Source organism: Poecile atricapillus, chromosome Z, assembly GCF_030490865.1.
Source record: "Poecile atricapillus isolate bPoeAtr1 chromosome Z, bPoeAtr1.hap1, whole genome shotgun sequence".
In the NCBI taxonomy this organism is placed as follows: domain Eukaryota; kingdom Metazoa; phylum Chordata; class Aves; order Passeriformes; family Paridae; genus Poecile; species Poecile atricapillus.
The window spans coordinates 16366266-16384778 of NC_081289.1; the positions used below are offsets into that span (position 1 = coordinate 16366266).

At 46.3% G+C, this 18513-nt stretch overlaps 1 protein-coding gene across 1 annotated transcript in view; it reads left to right on the top strand.

Annotated features, from left to right (window-relative positions):
- Positions 1-18293, top strand: part of LOC131592968 (inositol 1,4,5-trisphosphate receptor type 2-like) — a 241875-nt gene extending 223582 nt beyond the window's left edge. The window contains exons 56-57 of the mRNA XM_058864988.1: positions 15335-15496; positions 16736-18293. Coding sequence (XP_058720971.1) covers positions 15335-15496; positions 16736-16822 — 249 coding nt within the window. The 3' untranslated portion in view covers positions 16823-18293. The remainder of the gene's footprint in view (positions 1-15334; positions 15497-16735) is intronic.
- Positions 18294-18513: the final 220 nt, after the last annotated feature.

Sequence of the window (18513 nt, forward strand, 5' to 3'; positions counted from 1 at the left end):
GTGGGTGTTAGATTGAATAGCAGCTCAGGGAATAATGCCAAATAAGCCATTGAGAAGCCTCACAATAGTTGTCATTCTGCCCATGCTGTGTGCTGGGCAGCGCCAGCCCTTTTCCCTGGGCACCCTTCCTGCCTCTCTGCTCTGCCTTTTGCCGTGTTCCCACCTCGGGAGGGGAGGTGTGATGTGAGCCATGGCAGCTCCTGGCTGCTCCCCGGGGTTAGGTCGTGGCCAGAGTTGCTCCATGAGGCTGTGACCCCTGGTACAGGAGCAGGGTGAGGGGAAAAGCTCCCTCCTGGAGCCAGAGCTGCTTGCGTACAGCTCCTGGCACACCTGGCAAAGGGGCTTTTTTTCATCTTAGCCAACCCCAGCAGACGTAGCTCACTGTCAAAACAGCCAAGGTGTGAGCCAAGGGCACCCACGGAGCCTGACAGCTGTGGGTCAGGAGGCTGCCTGCCTGTCCCCTCGACACCATGGGAGAGGTTGCTCCAGGGTTAGTCAGTGAGCAAAAGGCATTTCACCGATGCCAGAGCCTGTGTGCTCCCCTGATGTCTGACAGAGTCAGTGGCCATCCCTGAGCAGAGCATGTGGAGCTTCTAGGGGAGGCAGCTCCAAGGGAAATTCAGGCAGGAGAGGTGGGGACAGTGAAAAAGCACTGTACAGAAAGGGGAAGGACATGCTGACAGCATGGGGGTTTGTGGAACAAGCTGTTCTTTACTGCTGTCGATTTTTGTCAAAGAATGTAATAAAATTATATGTACTAAGAGGGCTGTTGACCTCTGCTCTTAAAATAAAGCTTCTTTGGAGAAGGAAGAAAAAAAGTTCTGACATCCAAAATTCTTCTATTCTGTTATCCATAACCCTTTTGAATTTTGGAGGTAAAAGTTTTCTCTGCTAGTTCTGTAGATATTCTTATTACATCCAAGGATCACAAAACACCGTATGGGTAGAGAGAATGACCTAAAGCAGAGAGATGTCAATCCAAGGTAGCACAAATGCTGCAGAATGGGCACTTGGGATCTCAGGAAGAGACTCCGTGTGCTTTTCACATGCACTCTGGTGATTCATCCCAGACAATTCCAGGAGTTTCCTCCCCTAGGTGCCTTCTGCCTCAGCAACAGCAGAGTGGGGAGGACCAGGAATGTGATTGTTCACTCCTGAGCTGCTGCAGCTCACAGCCCAGAGTACTAATGTGAAAATTGATGGCCACTGAAGTCACGTCAGTCTGAACTGCAGTGGTTGAGGAGAGGACACAGCACTGGTTCTGCTGCCTCTGTATAGGTGGAATAATATCAGCAAGGAGAAAGGGCAGAAAGCTGATCAGAGTGACCCTTTCATCTGCTGCAACTGAATCTGCCAGGGACGGTGAGCTGCAGCTCCTAAACTGGCTCACTATGAATAAACTGTATTTTTGAGGCTTCTTCATTATTATTAATTCTAGTTCAGCATGAACTTTCTGATTTGGCAACTCACAGGCTTGAAAATCCTTACAGGACTTGTGCACACAAATGTGCTGGAGTGGGGCATGGAGTTTATAGCTTTTGGGAAGCTAATAATGCTCCCATTGTTAGGGCCGGGTTATTTTATGTTTTAAGACTGGCTTTGCTCCAAAAACTAGCAGATGTTATCTAAGCCAAACTTGCAAGGATCAGATGTATGTACATATCATTAAGCAATGCAACTTTTTCTTAATTACTTTTAAAAGGCTGATATGATGCATGTCACGTTATGAGTAATTACTTGCCATGGCAGTAACACCAAGAGCGCAAAAGCCAGCTGCTAAATAAGATTTGAGATCTCTGAGAAAGGCTCATTTCCTAGGAAATGCAGTGTTGTTTTTGTCTGCAGTTGGGTTTTCATAAAATAAGCAATTAAAGAAATATGCCTAAATAGATGATTTACAGCTCCCATTTTTTGGTTGCGCTCAAAATAGGAGATCAAGTGAGAACGCAGCTCTCTGTATCCTTCCACGTGGACATGGGTCCTGTGGGGTGGCCAGAGCTTTGATCTAGGTGCACCAGGTCCCAGAGAAAATCCTTTTTTTGCATCAAGGCCTGTCTCAAATTCACAGAGGAGCTCATAGCTGATCACTCTTGAGTGATACAGTCACTAAAATAGAGCTGAAACTGGGCTTTACACAGGTCCAGCCACTGCTTGAGGGGAGGTCCATCTACTGTCAGATATCCGAGTGTTATCCAGGTTTTACAGGCACAGAATAAATTGAGACACTGCTCTTTCTGCTGCTAGGTATTGAGTTATTTTTCTATTGTTGCTTTTCCTGTTGCTCAAAAATAATTTTCATTTCTGTGGGAAGACCATTGCTATTTTTGTTTCTCTGTACAATTTTGCCTCTACTCTATTATCTCATTAGAGTGCTGAACACCTCCCCCTCCACTTCATAAAATAAGCAATCACAGTAACGTGCCTAATTAGCTGCTTTCTTGCTCATTTGTGTTTCTCAAAGCATGAAAAGTTAGCATCACGTGAGGACTTTGCATCTTTGCACAAAGCTCCTATTCTTCAAGAGAGCTGAGCATCTTCTTTCCTACTTGAAGGGTTCTGCATCTTCCAGCAATGGGCTCTTTGGTCTCCCATAAATAATTTATTTGGCCTGCTTGCTTCAGAGAGGCACGAGATGTGGGTAAATAAAGGGAAAGGTGGGCTTCACTTGGTACCTCCTTGCAAAAGCTTGAGGTTTCAGTGGGTTTATCTTTATACACATCCTCTTCAGACAGGCAAAATTAATTATCCTGCTGCTGTTTGAAAAGGAAGCCATGGATCTGATCCTGCCTCCTTAGAAATGATGTCATTAGCTGGAGCAGGAGAGAGCTTCGTATCCAGGCAGGTGCTGCAGCACAGGCAGGTTTGCTGTGCGCAGTGAGGGGATGGTGATGACCTTTGTCCGCCAGCTGACTCGAAGAGGGGATGGCCATGGCACAGAGCCCTTGTCTCTGCTCAGCCCCTCACATTCTTGTTAACTTCTAAAGCACCAACACAATCCTGTCCATTTCCCTCTTTCCTTTGAAATCACTTCTGTGTACACAGATGTGATGTAATTTCAAGTTACAGAGCAGAGCCTAAAACTCCTCCAAAGTATATTCATTGATATTTGGGGTTTTTCCCCCGAGACCCAGAATCAGCAGCTTGATACTACCCAGACCTAGTCTTTTTGGCCCCTGTGATGTTGTGGCTCACTTATAAGCTTAGCTTGATTTTCTCTGTATTTTCAAGGTTTGGCCACCTGTCTGTTTAGGCTTCAAAGATTTTGCTACAGAGATGGGTTCTGACTTGATAATACAGTGTAGTCACAGCCTCCTTGTCCTCCTTCCAACTTCTACTCGTTCAATTTGCAAATTAATATAAATGAGCTGAGTTGGGTTCCTGTTTATTTGCTTGCTGCTGGCCTTAAAAATTCGAGGAGGGGTCTGGAGACAAGGCTGTGTTCCTTGAAACTTGCACATCCCCAGGAACAGGGAGTGGAGGTGTTCCAGCTGGAGCGCCCTCGAGCCGAGCAGAGCTGCTGGCAGGACACAGGCTGCAGTTCCCTGCTGGAATCCACTCTCGCCTCGACCTGCCAGAGGCTGGAGCTGTTAACTTTCCAGGCAGCCTGCAAAAGCCATCTTTTATCCCTTTGTTAAAGAAGCTTGTGGCTTGAGATGGATCTGTGTGTGGGCAGACCTTTAGTCTGTGATTCCAAGTGATGGAAAGGCTCTCCAAGGAACTGGATAGGCATCTACTGTTGCGTTTAAAATCCTGGCAGTGACAGAGCCCTGATTCTCCTGGGACTGGCTGTACAGGGCTTTGCCAGTGAAAGCTGGACCTTAACTGGGCTCGCAGCAAGTGATAAGAAGCTGAACCCCAGAGGAACAATGTAATGAGCAGATCCTGAAACGTGTCAACCGAATTAATTTGATTTTGCTCGATGGGAGAAGCAATAGACACAAAACACTTCAGTGCTGTTTGAGAATATTATTGCAACATTTGAAAACAATTATTGTTCTTTGTATTACAGTGGTACTGAGCCTCTGGCTGCTTGAACGGGAAAGAGACTGAAAAACTGTCTACAGCCAAGGCAGATAACTGCAGATGCTGAGGAAGGGAAGGACTGTGGGGTTCCCCAAGTAAGTGAGGGCAGTCAGTAAAAGAACAGAGAGATGAATTTGTTGCCTTACGAGGAACTCCATTTAAAGGTAAATAGGGCCGAAGTTGGTGGGACTCAAAACATAGCAGTGAGATTCTGCAAGATGCAAACCAGGGAAAGGCTACAAAAAATGCAGTTCTGCTTCTGACCTCTCGCAGTGCAGAGGCAGCAGGATTTGGGGGGATTTGGTACAACGTTGGCGTGAGCTTGATTTACAGGGTGCTACAGATATGACAGAGTTACTTGTTTGCTGAATCTATCACGGGAGGAAAAATCCACTGGCCCGTATTAGTCTACATAGATAAGTTTCTGAATGTGTGTAACTTTGGTCTCATTGTGCCATTTATCTTTTGGGATCAGCTTTATGAGATTTGTGTCAGGCTTTCCTATTTGGTTGCAAGACTGCTTTGCAGATCTTCTCTCTTGTTTGTGTGGTGGATGTGTGTATGATAAAAAGCTAAGATTGCATCATCTTTAATAAAAGCGAAGATGTATAGCCTAAAGAAATCAGATTAGTTGTAGAGAAAGAAATCAATCAGGTTGGCAAATTGCGTCTGTGGGACAAAGTGAAAATGTTTGTTTCATACAGTATTTATTGAACAAATTTGTTGAGAAGATGGTTAAAAATGCTCTACAAGAAAAAAAATGGGAACCATTTTGTTCAATTTAAATGGCATTGATGTATTTTTTATATCATGAATTCTTGCAATATTACCAACAACAATCCCTGATAAAGTACTTTACACAATTGCCTCACAGGGCATTTTGAGATAAAATTATATATCGGAGATTGTAAAGTGGCTGCATCCAATTTATATATAATGGAACCCACTACAGCCATCCTCCAAAATTCAATAGATCAGGAATCACATTACACTTCTGTGAGTTTGGGGTAGTAGGAGCTCTAAAGAGCCTCCAAAACAAACAGGCAACTTTAAATCATGTTTAATGAACCCTATGTATTTTATACACGTGCGATTAAAATGTTTTGTTTCTGTTTTTCATTTTGCTGGGTGATGCTGAAGGAAAATCCTAAATTCGGGCCTGTGAAATTGATCATCTGCTTGTTCTCAAGTGAAAATCCAGTTTAACTGAACACAGCCAACCATTTAAAATGCTGGACTGAAAAAAAAAAAAAAACCCAAAGAAAAAGCAGATCTGTACAGAGGATCCTTTTTAATATTTCCTCACAACAGTAGTAAATGAAAATGTAGTATAAACAGATAAAGGTTCATGCAGTACCATGGTGGTTTTTTCTTTTATTCATCTATGCCTGCAGCCGTGAAAACAACCCACACTATACACAAAACTGTATGAGTAGAGGGCCCAGTTTTGCTGGTTCCCACCTATTCCCTGAAGGGAATGAAAGTGCTTTGTGCTTCCATCCAAGTGGATAGGTGGTACCTTGTGTGCTGCAGCCAGACCTGCCATGGGGCCAGTCCATGGCCATCATGCCTGTATGGGCAAGGAGTTGTTCTTGCTGTGCAGAGGTGGTCACAGGCAAGCATTTGAGCAGAGCAAGGTGTCAGAGAGCAGGTTGATAGTGTTCAAGGCCATAGGGCTGGAAGGTGGCCATTGCTTGGTGTTGTTTTGTCAAGAGATGCTTTGTAGAGTGTTACAGTCTGCAACCTCAGCATCTCATCCAGGGAAGCTGCAGGGTTCTGGGGACCAGCATGGAACACCAACGAGACGGGTTCCTGGTTCATGAAACCATTTATTCAGCATGAGAACAAACTCAGATCCAGAACAGAGAGCCCCCAACAGAGGCACAGCAGGGGTTTTTGAGGGACAGAACTCTTGAGGGTTTCCACCCTTGAGGGTGGAGTTCAGGGTCAGGGACCAGTAGAAACACAGCAAGGGAAAAACCCCCAGGGACTCAAACCCAATCAGAACACCTGGGCCGCCCTTCACAAGCGGTTTGGGGTGGGACAATGTAACTCTTTGCCTCCCCCGAGATACATCGCAACAGTAGAGAAACTTAGATCTTAATTCTCTCCTCTGAGTGGTACTTGAGTATGTGCATTTATGATCTTCCAGGTCTTTTCCAACTTTAATGATTCCGTGATTTTGTGCATGTGTAAGGTATGTGTGTGGTTGTATCATTGCTTAAAAATCTGTTCTGTTTGGTGATAGTCAATAATTCTTACTAATTTTCAAAGAAAGTGGTGTTCTTTCAGTTGTCCTTTCATACTGCCCCATGTGCAAAATACATCAGAGTGAAAATGGGCCTGAAGCAGGAACATTCAGATCAGGACTCAAAATGCCTCTGCTCTGGCAGTATCCTAAACCAGAACAATTGCGCTGCAATCAGCAGAGCTCTGCCTGTGTAAAGCTGAGAACAAGGTCAAGTCCTGAGCCTCTGAAAAATGAGTCTCCAGCTGAGTCTTTGTATTTCCCAAAGATTCTGTTACACCAAATTGAAGCTAAAGCCAGGAAATGGACAGTACTTGCAAAATACAAGGTGACAGGACCAGAGAATTAAAGCTCAATGTGAAAAAAAGACCCAAACAACTGAACATAAATTTCAACAAATATGCTCCTGAATCCTGTGCCTCAAAAGCTAGGAAGCAGAAGTCATGGCTTGGAGTTTACCATGGAGTTAGACCTTGATCCATTGGATCAAACCATCAGGCACATTGACAAAAGCACATCCAAACTGGTGGATGGTGCATACGTGTCTAAGGAGGAGACGGCGTCTGTGGCCCGGTACTGCAGGGGTCGTTCACGTTGCAATGGGATTCATGCTGCTGGCTTTCGTCTGGAGTTCAGCCTCTGGAGTGTGCTGCTGGCGTGTTTTGTGAAGGAAAATCAATATTAAAAGAGGAATGGGAGAAGCGGGGGCTTCAGCTTGCTGGTGCAGGCAGTGTGGGAGTGGGAAAGGCAAGGGGTCGGAGAGGTATCAGAATTCTGGTCACTCTAAACAAAGCCAACGGGAAGCAACAACGCCGCTGCCGGGCTTGGAGGGGTCCTGGCCCACAAACCCACGGTGACCTCACTGAAATGCTGTGGGGAACAGCAGGGGAAGCAGAGGGAGGAACAGGTTAGAGTTGGAGGCATTTTGGTGGTGGAGTTGGGGCTGCATGGCCCCTCTGCTGTGCCAGGGCTGGCGCTTGGGGAGCTGAGGCTGCAGGGTTCCAGAGCAGCACCCTGAGCACGCCCCAGCTGGGAGGGCACAGACAGAGACCTGCCACATTCCCCTGCCCTGGCATTACGCTGAGCTTCACACACTGAGACGGCTGGAGCTGAATCAGAGCCTCCCAGGCCACCATTACAAGGTCCTTTCTTTAAGGACATGTGTGCTTAATGTCAGAATATTGAAACCATACCCACGTGAACAAAGTTAGCGAGCCAGTGATTCATTGCTGTTTCAAACCCCTATCTAGCCACAGTAAATTTCTGTTCGGTAGTGACAGTCTGTGTCCACATGCAGGCTATGATTTACAGTTCTGTGTTTTGTATCAACAACATCTGTTTAACAAAAGAAGAAAGAAAAAAAGAAAAAAAAAACCAAGAACATTTCTTTTCCAACCTCTGTACCAGATGTTTCATTATGCACAAGATCCAGGGATTATATCAGAAATAATTTAATTATTTTAAATGAATAATCTGAAGTGTTTTTCTAAAGTATGTCTCGTAACCACTAACAACATGAAAACATAGGAGTGTGGAAAAATAAGCTCATGTTTTACACAAATCTATAATTGTATCTATTTTAAGGGCGCAAATATTGCAGACCAAATCCTGTCTTTTGATGGTAGTGTTGGGATTCTTGAAGATTTGTGCAGGACAATATCAATTTTCAGGGTTCTGAGAGAGATAAGGTGGCAGAGAGCAACTGATACAGCAGAAGAAAGCAACAGCTCAGAGATGTGCCATGGGGAGTAGGATGACACCAGAAGCAAACGTGTCTTCAAGGAGAGCAGTGCTGGGGTGGGACACAAGCTGAGGCTCTCCAAGCACACAGGAGCTGTGCCCGGGCTCTCCCATGAGTCCCCTGTGGTTCCTGCACACTTTGGTTTCTACTTTCTGCCTTCCAAGGGCAGAGCTGCTGAAGTGGGATCCCTCCCCTTGTGGCTGCTCTCTGGCTGCTGCAGCCCGGGTCAGGGTGGCCTTTTCCTCTCTAGGGACACTGTGTGACTCACAGACCTGCTGCTGGCACGTGGCTTGTGAGAGCACACTCGAACTTATGGGAAGAATTACCTTCATGATAGTTTCCGTCTTTTGGAGGTAAATGCAGTGTGTTTGATAAGCAGAAATATTGTGGTGCCTGTCCTTTACAGAGCTTCAATTTGAGTGGCAAAACTGCCCCACAGAGCATCAGAGAAAACTGTTCGCAATTTGGGGTTTATTATCATTCCTCACTGTAATTCTTGCAGGGGTATCCTAAGTGGGAATGCTGATACAGAAACACCGAGACTTTTATAACTGCCTGGCCTGAGTATCAGTCTTTAAGAACTCACAATTACTCCAAATTACAGTGATAGATTCTGATGCAGCCCTCAAAAACATTCAGCCAAGTTAAAGTGAAAGTAAATGCATCAATGACACTGCTAAAAGCAGACAGTGGGTCTGCGTTGTGGTTTCAACCTTCTTTCAGGGGGTAACAGGTTTTTCTGTTTTTCTGTGAGCTGTGGGAGCTCTAGCATGTATCAATCCAGTATAGACCGAGCCAAACCTATTAGTTTTCTTGTTGCATAAAGATTCATCTGTAATTGCCAAGGTTTATCTTTATTTTCTTTGAATTACTGTTCTGGATGCATATACATGTATAACAATTCCAAATTCCCCCTTCCTATATTCTTGTACAGCACAGATTGCTTATCAAATACAGTCTTAACATTAAAGTGTCAAACAGGATTTGCAGAAAGCTATTTGGGTTTGTAGTTTAGGACGAACATTTATCAAATTGTGGATTAGCTGAATCATGCACTGAACCAAATTATTATTGTCTGTGATTAAATCACAAAGTGGTTATTGCCCTGTGTCATCTAAAGCACACGATAGCTTAAATCTTGAAAATCCCTTTTTAAGGTGGCTATAGGAGCTACATAATTCCAGACTTTTAGGACCAGACTCTGTCCCTAGACAAAAAAATAATAGCTTTCAAAAGGTCATTTAGACTGAACCCTCTCTGCTTATATGGGCAGCACATTTGGGAAGGGACTGGATGGGTTTATTTGCATTTCAGACATACAGAATAGTTCTCAGTAAACAGATCTCTTTGTACCCAGTGCTAAAGTATTTGTTCAAGGTGCTGGCCCAGAAAAGGGAAGTGAACTATTCGTTCTCGTGCCTGAAAGGGCAGGGGCTGCCTGCTGGAGAGCGGTGATGCCCAGTTTGTTTGCTGAGGGCACAGAGGACTGGCAGTGCCACTCCTCAGCACTGGAGGCCATGGGGTGACCAGCAGGGTCTCTCCTCAGCACCAGTGCAGCAGAATTTTACCACCCCAAAGGGGCACTTGAGGGGCTTTATAAAGAGGCTCAGTCTTCCTAAAGCTGTAGGAACCTTTTTTGCTGTGGTTGCTGCCTGCCCACAAAGGTGTGTTCCAGGACAGCCCAGCACAGCACATGAAGGCTTCAGCAGCAAACCTTCAGCAACTGATGTCCACGCTCCTCTTGGGCATCCTTCAGTGACCATCTAGCTGAGGAGAAAGACGGTTTCCAGCAACCCCTTTTTCTCAGCCTTGCTGTTAGGGCACAACCCTCCTGATGACAGCCTCGCTGAGTTGCTGGGGAGAGAAGGATCCTTGCAGAAATGTGGGGTGGGGGACACAGCCTGGTGGATGCAGCAGGGCAGGTCAGAGCCCAGGAGGAATCATGAGCAGTAATCACCACTCAGATAGGAGGGAAGTCCTGAAAGGGCTTGTTTTCATGTTGCATCAAGGGGTCATGGGGTGGAAAGGGCTGAGAGTCACTGCATTAGAGTGTGCCGGAGAAATGAGTCTGGCACAGCTGATGGCGGCGTGGCATTCGCAGCCCGTGGCTGTAGCACCAGCTGAAAGTATGCATTAGGCTGCCTTTGCTCCTCTACTTCATCCCCCTTGTCCTACTCTTTGACCTATTTTCTCTCACTGTTATCTAGTAATCTATTTTTTAAAGGCTCAGCCCAGTCTTTCCTGCTGGTTGCAGCTGATCCATCTCACTGCTAGCCTGTGAAACCAGCACCTCCTAAAGAAACATCCCTCTGCCAATTACTGCTAAGGCATGGATTCAGCTCAGCGTGAGAGCTTGATTGAAGCCAGTTGGCTGTGCCAACAGGACAGGGATGGCTCAAGAGAGGCTTCATACAAAGTATAGAAACTCTAAACAGATTTCTTCAGTCTTCCCTCCATCCATGCTCAACTGGAGCCAGCAAAGTCAGAAAAATGGCAATATTTTACCGAAGGGAGGACTTATCCCACAGCTCTGCCATCCCCCCGGAAAGCCCACAGAAGGGAAAGGAGAGAGTTGCGCAGAAAACTGCAGGAGGCAGACGCAGACTTTTGCTCTGAGCTTGCCTCTCCGAGACGGAGGGTTTGAGGTTTTCCAGCGAGCACAAGGAGCAAATCCTCTAAGCCCTGTGATTTCTCTGGCATGTGCCCTCGCTGTGGGCACCTCGAGTACGTGCACCCAGAGCACTTGCACAGAGATCTGGCCCTGGGGGAGCTGTGCCTGCGGCTGGGGCCCCGCCAGCTGAGGGGGAGGACGGAGGGAGTGAGCACTGGATGGCCACACCAAATGTCTGCTCTGCTCGTGTGCAGTCTCTCTGGCCAGCAGCCTTTTGGCTCGTCCCACCTGCCTTTTTTCCCTTTTTTTTTCCTTTCCCCCAGCTGAACTGGTGGAGAGGAGGCTGCAGCTCCTTTCTGTCCCTGAAGCTTTCCTGTCTGGCTGACGCTGTGCCCTGGACACAGATGTCTGCTTAAATATGGATCCTGCGAGGCACAAGTTATGCTTGCGGGAAGAGTGTGGAGCAGGAAGACGCTGTGATCCGTAGGTGGGCTGTGAATTGCTGCCGTCCTGTGCAAGGATGAAATAACAATAACAGCTAACAACATACTGCCTTAAACCATGGTTGTTTAGAAAGAAGATTTCAGTACATTTTCACAATTAATTATTCGTCCAAGCAGCCACTTCGTTTAAAAGCGTCCTGTCCACATAGCTCACCCTCTGTGAGCTCATTAATGCTGGAGCTGTGTCACCTCAGGCTAACCTGGTGGCTGTTGATTGAGTCCCATGACAGCTGTTTGCAGAGGTTTGCCCTGCTCCCTGCCAGCAGCCTGCCTCCCTCCTCCAAATTGCCTCTCGGTTCCAGGCAGGGTTCAAATTTCTGAGTGAACGCTATCCTGGGCAAGATGGTTGGATTTCTAAGAGTAATAGGTAAGGCATGACAGATAACATCCTGCACACCCCCAGGAGTGCTCCTGCATGTTACAGCTTGAAGGTGTTGGTCAAGGTGAGCCCTGGACTGAGCCCATAAACATTTAAGTCCCAGAACAAATGTTTGGGATTGTACAAACATGTTAATGACCTGCAGTTAATTGGCAAGCAATTACCTTGAAGTAAAAATAGCTTTCCCATTGCTGAGCAGTCACAAGAGTGCGTGTCCCCCTATGAACACTGAAATTTTTGGCCAAGGAGCCTTGTCCAACTTGCCTTCTGGATCCTGGCAGGTTTGTGATCAAAAGTTTGTTGTCCCCATCACCAACTGCTGTTTGTTTGTGGTAGAGACTCAGCAAACAGAGCTGTCTGCCAAAGCTAATTTTCATGCTGCCCTTTAATAAAGTTCTGCAGTTCATAATGCAGTGAAAAAGTAAGATCATATTGACTGGCAAAAGCGTGCGGTTCAGCAAGGGAAAGTACCTGCTGTGTGCACTATAAAGGCACTATCAGTGAGAGCTAGGTAAGTATTTTTAACCTAAAGACAGCTTGGCAGGCTATAATATGTCTCCTACTGAATTTTGAATCTTTCTGTTTCTTTGCATGACAAAAATACACAGCTGGACTGATTTTATTAGATGTATATTGCATCTGAGAACCAAGAGGCCTGGACCTAACATAGCTCTTGGGACTCCAAGTGGGACTTGTGGGCAGGTGTTTGACCTGTTGCCTCCCTGCCACCTACAAAAGTCAGCAGCATTTTTTTTATGAGGTCTCAAGTCCATGCAAACCGTCAGCTTCTCTTAGAACTTGGCTCAAATCCTTGCTTGATCCTCCACAGCACTTTGGGGGAAAAAAAGGCCCAGATTTTCCAGATCTGTAACTAAACCACACCTGGGTTTCTTTCCTGGAAGAGATTATCACAGCATTTCTAGGAAGGCAAAAACTGGGCACACGTGAATGAGCGGAGTCTGCTGCTGAAGTCCCGTGACTCTGGGGCTCGTGGTGGCCGAGATGAGCTGGCATGTGGTGCAGGGTGGTTCCAGCTGAAGAGCCACATCTGTTCTGTGTGCTCCACGGCGTGGTATGGCAGCGGGTGAGGCGCTGGCTGCCTGCTCCACCCCTGTCTCCAGCTGCTCCCGGCCATCCCTCTCTCCAGGCAGTGTAATGTCATGCTGGGGAGGAGGGAAGCAGGTGACACTGGGAGCCTCAGGAGAGCCAGGATGTCTGGCATCCACACAGATTCCTCCGAATGCTGCAGTGTGGTGCGGGGTCAGTCAGCAAAAATCTTTCCAAAGCAGCCAGAGGTCTCTGCCTTGTGTCCTGGACGAGCGAGGGAGTGGCAGATGGAAAAAACAAAACTAGCAAAATGCATTTCACAATCCTGGCAGCAGTATTCGGCAAACAGAGGAACCACAATGATGGAGTCTCAGATTGCCCTCCCTGTGCAGCCTGGCTTTAGGAACTTCGGTGTTGTTGTGAGGCTTGACAGGGCTCCTGTTCCCTCCGCTGGCTCCTATGGCCTTGCATTCGGCATCTTCAGGTGCTGCAAGCAGGAGGAGCTGTAATGAGTGCAGATACCAGAGCTTTCCAGGAAAAATTCAGGTACAAGTGCAGCTCTGTTCACTGTAGCTGCCTTGAATTAAAGTTCTGTGCCTGTAGTGGCAGACAAATTTGCTGGCAAACATTTTGAAAATAAAAAAAAAAAAAGAAAAAGAAAAAAGCATCAATCCAGAAAGGCTCTGTGCACAAACTAAGCTTAGTATAAATGAGTACACCTGTGCTCGACACCAGGCACGTGATGAATGCTCTGCTACATCCTAGCCAAAATAAATTTAAAATAAATATCGGCGTGTACTGGTGGAAGATGAATGCTGGTCTTGTAAGCAGGACCGCATGTGGCAGAAACAGGAGCCTCCCGCTCTGCGTGTCAGCTGGGGATATCCACAGGGAGGGTCACGTGTGCTCCTCTCGGGCTCACCAGCAGAGCTGGTGAAAACAGGTTTTGATTTGAATGAGTTATGACCCATTGAAAATGGCATCATGCGTAACCACAGTAAATTGTCATAATGAGATCACGAGGCTCGAGAAGTGAGCGGCGAGCAAAGAGGCCTCGTTCCACCGGCGCCCACGGCTGCCAGCCCGGAGCTGCAAAATGCAACCCAGGGACACGCTCCTGCTCCCCGGGCATCTCTGCTGCTTTAGTGACAAGGACCAGAGGTTGCACAGCCAGACAAAAACTCATTGGAAGTTTTGAGTTAGAAAGAAGAAAAAAAGCTAAAATTCATACAGCTTTGCATTTAGTCCTATCCAGAGCGACAGAGGGGACTGGGTTAACACAAAGAGTGGACAAACATGAATACTGTTTGAGTGCTGCTGTGCTCACACAGGCTCAGCTTGGTTGTTTCTAAATCATGCTGCTGTAGGAGGGGAGGGTTTGGTGATCAGGGCAGAGCAGTGCAGAGGTGAAAGGAAATCCTACTGGAAGAATGATAAAGCTTTGGTGTATCCCAGGCTCACAGCTCTGCCGGACCAGCCCTCCTGGACCCTCCTCAGGCACGGCTGCCCATGTGTAAATGCTGCAGAATCATCACTGCCTTCTCTATTTTCATAGGAAAAATAGAGGCAAAGTTTAAGACTACGACCAGTTTGATGGACTTAAAACTTTACCAAGTACCTGGACAACTTAAGTGGCAGAGCTCCTGCCTTCCAGGTGTCTTGTAGAAAGACTTTTGGAAAGAGCTCCTTTCCATGCCTCCCGACACAGTGCTGTTTGTGTGGGGCCATTCACAGCTCAGGGGACTGGAAGAAATACACTTCAGGTCATTCTGCTTCTCTTCACAAGTTATGAAGTGCACATGGCCCAGCCACATCCTCCTCCTGCGCCCACCAGGCACAGGGCAGAAATGCAGGCATGTAACGCCCTACCCGCTGCAGGACCTGCTCTGTTCCCCTTGTCTCAGGGCAAAGCAGGCTGCTCTCCATGTGGCTGACACTCCTCCTAGTCGTGCACCTTTCCGTCTCCTCCATCTGTTGAGCTCTGCACACAAATATCTGTGCCCCTGAGCCACGGAGACAATTTGGGCTCGTGCGGATACGCAGCACCTTCCTGACTCATATATCATCTGTTTACAGTGGTTTTGTCATGGATGAATTCGTAGCCTGAGTCCATGGATAAAGAAACACCCAGCTCAGTGCTGTTCCATGCCATGCAGGTTAGCCCTTGGCCGTGGGGTTCTGCTTGCATTTATCCAAGATACACAGTCTGGACAGCACATTGAAGCCTAAGCCATTCCCAGGACCCCACGTCTCCTATTGTGGGCAGCTGGATCCAGGTCCTTCTGCTCTTCCAGTACAAGTGCTTGAGGCTGGTCCAGAAGTCTCTTGTCTTGTTTTCCTGGTGTTGGCTTGCTGACATTGCTGCAAGGACAGCCGAAATAGATGGAGGCCAGCCAAGCTGAAGAGATGGAGGGGAAATGTGTCCCTGCATACACTTAAGAGCCAAGCACGGGGAGCACTGAGGCTTTCCTGGTATACCAGAGGAATCTTCCCAGTGGGGACATTTCTGCCTGCCAGAGCACAGGTGAATGTGCCAACACTGCCCACACTGCAGTACAGGTGCAGCTCTGGGGAACCCAGATTTTCCAGTTGGTACCTTCTCTGTAGCTAAGGACAACCAAGAATAAAACTGCTTGTTTTAAATACTGAATTTATTGCTTAAGCACACTTGCTGTATGTCATCCACTGAGCAGAAGTCCTGAGCTTTCATTCTCTAGGCTCAGCTTAGTGGCCCTGCATAAACTCCTAACTAACATGCCTTATTTTTCTAATACCCATGTAGGAGAAGAATTTGGACTGGTTCCCTCGGATGAGAGCCATGTCTCTGGTTAGCAATGAAGGTGACAGTGAACAAAATGAAATCAGGAACCTGCAGGAGAGGCTGGAGTCAACCATGAGCCTTGTAAAACAGCTTTCCAGTCAGCTGGCTGAGCTCAAGGAACAGGTAAGTGCCCTGTGTGGGTAGCAAAGTGAGCACGTGTGGGTGAAGGCACTGCTTTCCATCAAGTGGCAGTCAGGACAGCGTTACAAAAGAGACTTCTGTCTCAGGAAGGTTTTATCTTTCCCTCCAACAAGCTTTCTTGGTAGATACACTGATAAGGGTTTGGAGTGAAATTGTACTCTGTTAGCAACAGCAGAGATCAGGTAAGGAGAAAACTCTGAGGGGGAGTTAGTCATTAAATGCTCCTTGTGAGTGTGCAAGGACAGAGGGGAAACTGCAGAAGGGATGAGGGGCTGCATAACCCAGCAGTGAAAGCGATGTAGTGTCAGGAATAGCTGCATACTGATGGGAGCCTGGAGGAAAAAAAGCCTTCTGTGTCCAGCCCTTGGGTTTTTCCCCCACTGAGAACATCAACAGTGCCCTTGTGAAAACAATTTGCAGAGCCTGTTGCTTTGCTTGTGTCACCCTTGTGCTGGTGCCCCTCCTGCGGCTCCCTCTGCTCTCCCGTATGGAGCACAATCTGCCAGCCTCCCTTAAAGCCTCCCTTCCAGCCCTGCTCCTGCCCACACAGCCTGCCTGGTGTGTTTGCTTCACATCCCTTCAGGATCAAAAGGCCAGCTCCTTTTTTGCTACAGGTGCTGGTCACCTCTGCTTTGCTCATTACAGTTTCAGAAGAGGATCTGTGTGTTTTCTTTACGGGAAGCACTACAGTGGCATCGACAGAGTTATCTAATTATTCCCCTTCAAATCCCTTCTTAAAACTTTTCCCTGTGAAAAAGCCAACAAAGGTGTAGGCTGGATGTGCTGAGACCATTGCTTCATTGTGCTTACCCACAACATCCTGGTAGGATTTTTTTCATCCCCCTCTGGCTGAATCTGTTCTCTCCTGGCTTAAATTTAAACTCTGTGTGGCTGGGGCCATCTTTTAGTTATGTGATTCTACAGCACCAAGTGCAAATGCTGACCCTCTGCAGGGCTACACAACACAATAGCAGCACACATAATACTCTGTAAGACCTGCCGGGGGATAAGAATAATGTATAAATGAGAATAAAATGTCCATACTTTGCAGGAAACAGATCTCCCACTTCAAAGACATCCCTTACTTGTAATTTTCTATGCTGAAGAAAAGAATTCCACTCCCTGTTGTTTTGCTTATATGTATCTTGCTCTGTGACTGCTAAATAATAGTAAAAAGAAAAAAAAAATCTCAACTCGTCTCTCTCTGCCTTTCCACCTTAGATGACAGAACAAAGGAAGAATAAGCAGAGGCTGGGCTTTCTTGGATCAAACACACCCCATGTGAATCATCACATGCCACCACCCTGATACCACGGGGAGAAGCCGTGACTAGCCTTTCATCAGTATTCCTGCTTTATTATAGAATAAAAAACTGAGATTGAGAGGAGTGAACAGTGCCTATTGTTACAAAGTTAAAAACAACCAAGTGCCAAGATGTTAAGTGGTTTAGCTCTGGGAACAATTTGTAGCTGTTTTTCATGGTTGAGAAGGACCACAACCTAGAATGTGAGCGATACAAGGCAGCTCGTTTGTATTCCCTGCCTGGCCCGGCTGGGACAGAGCCTTGGCCACCTCCTGGGAGCCCCTTTCTCCCCGGAGTGCCGGGAGAACCGAGCTGAGCAGAAGAAGGAGAGGTGTTTATTGAGGCAAACACGACAGCCTGGCTCAGAATCAATAGGTCACCCCTGGCTCACTTGCCAAATAACAACATTAGTCATATTTGCTTGGCGTTTACTATTTTTTAATTACCGTAAATATGTCAGTCCGTAAGCCGTGATGTTGCTTCAAGTAACTTCTACTAGGAGGGAAAGGGGAGAAACCTCAAAAGACTGGGGGGAGAAAAAAAGAAAAAAGGCAAAAATAGAAAAAGAGTTGCAAAGAGAAACATTAACGCTTTTGAATTTTAGCTGTCACCATGCAATTTCTTATTTATAACATGGAGCACAATGGATCTACAGCTGTGGGAACGTTATGCACATAACACTGACAACATAACTGGAAGTGATTCCTTTCTCCTGGCTTCAGATGTTCTCGATTAATGTGGCCGTGAGGTTTCACATACTGAGGAGTTAAACTGTGTTTTAAATTCAAGTTCCAGTGGAGGATTCAGGGGGAAAAAATTATACCTGTAGGTTGAAGCATGTATGGGGTTTTATTTTTTAAAAAAAATCTTAGAAATGTATTTCTGCACAGAACTGTAATGGTGTCATTACCTTCCATAAACTCATCTTCAGCAAGAGTTGACTTGAGTAAATAAACACCATATTCTGTCAGCTTTCCTCTGAGCTAAAGATCACAGGTTAATGTTTTTGCCTGCCCTTCCTGCTTCCAGGGGTTTGCAGGGAAGCCTGGTGGGGAACAGAGGGGCGATATCAGAGAAGCTCCTTACAGCTCTCAGCCCTACAAAAGGCAACAGCTAAGTCACCAGTGCAGATTTCTAATCTATCCTGTATTTCTTGGGATGGCTTGAAAGAAAAGTTACAGGGTTTCCACAGAGCCCTGGGACACTCCTGTCTTTTAGGAAAAAAATTGAGTGGCACAAATGGGAGTTGTCTTCTCAGTTCACTTTCATTTTCAGTGGGTTTTGGTTACCAGATTGTCTCACATTTGAAAATGTGCCTCTTGTTACATGGACTCACTTTTTAAAGCAAAATATTTTTGCAATGATTTGCCCCTGTAAAATTTTCATTTTGTTATAAAAGCTATTTTGATCAAAGGAAAAAATATTATTGGTGTAAATATTTTCCAGTTTCTTCCTGGAGAAATGCTGTTGTCCTGTTTAAGGCACTGTTCAAAACAACAGACCTAGAGCAAAGGGAAGGAAGGGGTATTTTGAGGTATTTCACTCTCTTTATCCCAAATTCAAACCAGTCTTGAAGCTTTTTTTTGTTGGTTTGTTTTTTGGGGTTTTTTTTGTGGCAGTGATGTTGCTGAGATAAAAGTAATATATTTTAGCAATATATTTATGTCTTCTACCACTAAAACATTTCCCATTGCCT